Below are 5089 nucleotides of genomic sequence, written 5' to 3' on the forward strand. Positions count from 1 at the left end.
AGAATGGGACTTCAAGTAAATACACATTCCATACATATTTGAAAATTTGTAGTTTTATTTCTTGATGAACACAAAAAGAAATTTGAAAACTTTAAACCAGAAATATATATATGTTCATTAGCAAAATATTTAATTTTTTTAAATTTGTGTGAAAATTATGTAGATTATTTTACTAAAAGTTGGTTTACTTGAGATCCCCTCATTGTCCCATACATTTATATATTATTGAGTACACTACATATTAGCAATCTTATGTAAAGTAATAAATAAAATGGAAGGTATAAACACTAGTATCACGATGAAATTTAGCACGAATAAGTTTTATATAAACATAATTCCCGTAAAACCGTATCTTCCGATTTGGGCGTTTTATCTCTTAACTACGTTTAATATACTACTATCTATCCAAAAATCGGCACAATGTGCTATTGTTTGTAACACTCAGAAATGTTTGTCCTTAAGTATACCAGTAGGTTCAGAATCATTTTCTGATTCGATTAAGCTATGTCCGTCTTTGTGTCCGTGTAAACCTTGTGTGTACGCTACAGCTCGAAATTTTCACAAAAATTTGTTACATATTCTTCTCTGGATCCAATAACGAAGGCTGATGAAAATTATTGGAATCGGTCTTTTATTTCTCCTACCCAGCATACAACCGTAAATGAACAGACATTATTTGGAACCTATGTAAGATTCAACATACATAAATGCTTTATTATTGAAAATGAGTTACATTTAATAGTCGTAATTTGTGTAGGGAATCATATGTCTAAAAGGGAATGAATTTTATTTAACAAACCAATTTGAGTAAAGGGTAAATATCGTAACTTAAACTATATTTTAATAACTACAAATATATAAACAACGCTATCTGTATTTCAAATACAATTTAATTCAGGTTAACAATTTTGATTTAAATATAATTCAATAATTCAGGTTTAACGTTAACATTCCGGGCCCCTTGATGGGTATCATCAAAAATTAGAAAATATGTGAACATAAGTATAAAATTTTGTACTATATAATTCAGTATTATAATTCATTTCATAGTACAAATGCAAAATTTACTAATATTTAAGAAAGTTATAATACACTTCAAAATATAATAGCGGTTTTCACTCTTGGTAGTAAAGTACCCTTGTATCCATGTTAACTACCCTACAAGAAATGTATGACCGAAACTAACACATACAAAATGATTTCACTAACACTCTTGCAACATATTTTTTATAAAATTGCTAAAAAAAAATAGTTAATGGATAATTCCATCAATAATGACAGTCAAATGACCGGTAAAATGACTGTTAATGTACCCAATGTGTGGTAAAGGGTTTCATTTGCATATGAAAGAGTGAAACAACTACATTTGACTGTACTGTGTTTTAGAGTTATATATTTCGACGTTATAAATTAATTATTTCTGTAAAAGCCAAAGATCATGAAGCGAAAAATCTCAAAATTTACAAAGTCTATAAATTATTGAAAATAAAGAGAATTATTATAAACAGAATTTAAAAATAGTGCAGGAAGTGGAGCTGAAGATAAACACTTCGGAGCTTAATCAATCTATGGTAACATGATTACTTACTTTTAATTTTTATATTTCGATATTTATATGTATTTCTTACAGACAACTTATTTCCACAAATTAAAAGGAGCATCAGCGGATTTAAGATCCTGCGAGGTATGTAAAATGGTGAAATGATTGTTAATTTATGTACATGCTTATTATATTAATAAAATTAACAAATATATATCTTATAATAATAATAAATTGTGTTTTATTATAAATTGGTATAGCCGTCACATTTGACGGATATATTCATCACATATGATTAGTCAACAATGACCGATAAATACATCATTTTTAATTTGTTAACTGTGATGGATATATCCATCAAGCATGATCAGTCAATCCTGACTAATATTTATGTCATCCTTGGTTAGTAAACAACAAAAGAGTGAGGAGCCCAAATATATGTTTTAAAGTCGATAGAATTCATAAGTGCAAGGGAGAAGAAAAATCACATGTACACAAATGTTTCCATCACTTTTGTCCATTTGCCTTAAGAAACTGATAGAAACTTTGCTTTACGCTGTGATAGAAATAATACATCAGTAGTGCCAGTCAAATGACCTATCAAATGACTGTCACTGTTCTTGTAGGGTATGGTAGGTATATTATAAATAATACTATTTACATCAACGCAACAACAAAATGCACTTATTTCAAATATACAACGCTGTATTAGAGTTACCATGAAAAAAGGTCTAGTATATAAGCTTGATAAATATAAAACTAAACTAAAAAAACTAAACAGCTGATCGTCTATCCGCCAAAATATTTTAGATTTGATTTTTTTGTTATAAATTGTTCGCTAAATATTAAAAAACAAAAATGAGTGCAAATACAAATGTACAAATAAAAAGAAAACGTGAAAAACTAAACAATAAAAGATGGACTGATGCCGAAATAAAGCAATTATTAGAATATCTGCAAGAACGACAAGATTTTGAAGTAAGTTTAAAAAATGTGTGCTTTTATTGAAATTTTAATTACATCTGTAAATATTTTAGAAGCCCACAGCCCAAATATTTTACAGAAAGTTTTTGCAAGTAACAGAGTTAGATGCATGTTGGGACATTGTCCGATGGAAAGTCAAAAATCTTAAATCAAATTATAACAAAGCTGAGACTTGGAGAAAGTCGACCGGAGCAGGTTTGCTTGAAGCCGATGAAGGCGTCTCATCAGTACAAGGTAAGTAATCGTTTTGCTAATTATGTATGTTCATCGTTAATTGAAATATTTTTCTTTTTAGATAAATTAAGGAAGATGTGTCGATTTTACGACGAATTGCACAACATTTTTGGGAATAAAACACCCGAATTCCCCTTTGAAATATATGACAGTGCGATTTCTACTAATATTGGGCTTAATAGCACTCCAGTCACTGAAAGCACATTAGATGACCAAATAGACTTTTGTGGGTTTGCAAATCTAGAAGAATACTGCTCAATCCCAGTCATACAATATACAGGTTCTGTAGACATAGAAGGTGAATCCGCCGACATGCAACCTTCATCGTCATGTTCACAGACTTCAGCTTTAAACGAACCATCTTCACCTACAGAAACTAATGGAAACACTGGTTTGCAGAATAAAAATAAAGCAGTGCAAGAATTTGCAGCAAAATTAAAAAGAGCTGCACCAAAAAACGCTATAGATCAACTTTCATTGATCCAAAGTGAAAGAAATTCCTTTCTAAAATTAAAAATTTAATTTGAAAAAGAAAAATTTAAGAAAGAATTTGAACTGAAGGAAAAGCAGTTTGAAGAGGAAGTAAATGAGCGAAAGGAAAAACTAACACAGAAAAAATAGAAATGGAAGAAGAAATAAAAGAAAAGAAAGAAAAATTAGAATTAAAAAAAATTGAAATAGAAAAGGACGAACGATTGCGTATTTTGGAGCTGGAAAAAAAAGAGAGAGTGGAAAAATATGAAATAGAAATGCGGTATAAATGTGCTTCCCAAAACCGGGAGTAATTTATTTTATTTAATATAAATATATTAATGTTTTTATGTTAATTATTAAAATAATAAAGAATAAATTGCTTGTCTTTTGAATTCAAATTTCGCATTTGTTGAATTTGTGTCTTGCTCCTCTTCATCTTGTTGCTCGTTGGCCTCATCGATTTCATGCAATTGATTGAATTCTAGGACTCCTGGTCCATCTAATAGAATATTGTGTAAAATACAGCATACAACAATCCATTGGCAAGAAAATAAATGGCTTTGAGAAGAATTAATTCGCATTTTTAAGCCTTTTAAACTATTGAATTTTTTTTTTAACATTCCAAAACAATGTTCTATTCTTACTCTATATTTACTGTGCCGTCTATTGAATTGTTTCCGTTTTTGAACATCCATTTGATTCGAATTAATTCTGTAGGGCGTAATTAAAGTAGATGATAAAGAATAAGCTGAGTCTCCAGCTATCCATTGGTGCAATGAAAAATATTTTTCGGGTTCCTTGAAAACATCACAATTTTTAAAAATTTTAGCATCGTGGACACTACCAGGATTCCCTACAACGACATGACGTATGCGCAGTTTGTTGTCACAAATACACTGTACTTTGATAGAGTATTTGTGTGTTCGGGAAAAAAACGATACTCCATTTATTACAGGGGCTTCTACCAGAGGAATTTCTGATCCATCCACATATCCAATGCAAAAAGGAAGCTCGTTGTAGGTTTTAGATACAATTGCTGCTCTTTCTTCCATATTTGGTCAGGATATGTACCTTGACTGTAGGTTTAAAAATGCTTTAAAAATACGTCGGGTAATTTTGTCTATCGTACCGCCGTCACCTACACCAAAAAATGCTGCTATTTTTCTTACACTCGCCCCTTCACCAGGTGACCCGAGCCTGTACAAGACTATCGCTAACTGGTACTCAACTGGAAATTGTTCGCAAGAATGGGGTTGATTAAATTCTGGATCTTCAGAAATTATTTCAACGAGTGAATTAAACTCAATTCGGCTAACCCGTAATATTTGCAAAAATCTATTATCGTCGAGTTGGGTTAAAATATCCAGGGACCATTTCATTGATTTTGGAACCACATTTAGAACTCCTCGGCGGTAGGATGTACACAAAATTACGTCCTCGATAAGTTCATCCAAAATATGGTCTTTCATATTATGACACAAGTTTCTAGAAAAAATTAAATCTTCATCACTTTATACCAGACGTCGGCGCTAGTATTGTTCTGACAACGAAGATTTTCGGCAAATTACATGTACACAACACGATCGCATACGAACCTCTAAACAAGAGCATCAAAAATACAAATATTTTATTTAGTTGCTTGGCAGCATTCAACAAAGCAGGTTGATGTCGCTTTGTTAAAGAAATTGCAAACACAACTTGAAAAAACAAAAACAACTTGCAAAAGCAAGAGCATAATTTACAAAAACAACGTACACCCTAAATAATTTTCTAGAATGCATAACAATGAAAGTAAATAAGTTCATCTTGTTTCATACTTTTTTTGTACATTTTAATTAGAAATGTTGTTTCTATGTG

At 30.8% G+C, this 5089-nt stretch overlaps 1 protein-coding gene across 1 annotated transcript; it reads left to right on the forward strand.

The window, feature by feature from the left end:
* Positions 1–2395: 2395 nt before the first annotated feature.
* LOC119610581 lies at positions 2396–3522 on the forward strand. Its single transcript, XM_037965863.1, has 3 exons — positions 2396–2518; positions 2578–2758; positions 2820–3522. Exons 1-3 carry the CDS (start codon positions 2399–2401, stop codon positions 3278–3280), a joined length of 762 nt encoding a protein of 253 aa, XP_037821791.1. The 5' UTR covers positions 2396–2398; the 3' UTR covers positions 3281–3522.
* Positions 3523–5089: the final 1567 nt, after the last annotated feature.

This window comes from Lucilia sericata, unplaced genomic scaffold (assembly GCF_015586225.1).
Source record: "Lucilia sericata isolate MDLA Ls3-8-SP2 unplaced genomic scaffold, ASM1558622v1 Contig001237F_arrow, whole genome shotgun sequence".
Classification (NCBI taxonomy): domain Eukaryota; kingdom Metazoa; phylum Arthropoda; class Insecta; order Diptera; family Calliphoridae; genus Lucilia; species Lucilia sericata.

Coding starts and splice junctions, on each gene's coding strand:
- LOC119610581 (XM_037965863.1), top strand. CDS start 2,399: ATGAGTGCAAATACAAATGTACAAATAAAAAGAAAACGTGAAAAACTA. Junction 2,519..2,577: donor AAGAACGACAAGATTTTGAA/GTAAGTTTAAAA, acceptor TAAATATTTTAG/AAGCCCACAGCCCAAATATT. Junction 2,759..2,819: donor AGGCGTCTCATCAGTACAAG/GTAAGTAATCGT, acceptor TTTTCTTTTTAG/ATAAATTAAGGAAGATGTGT.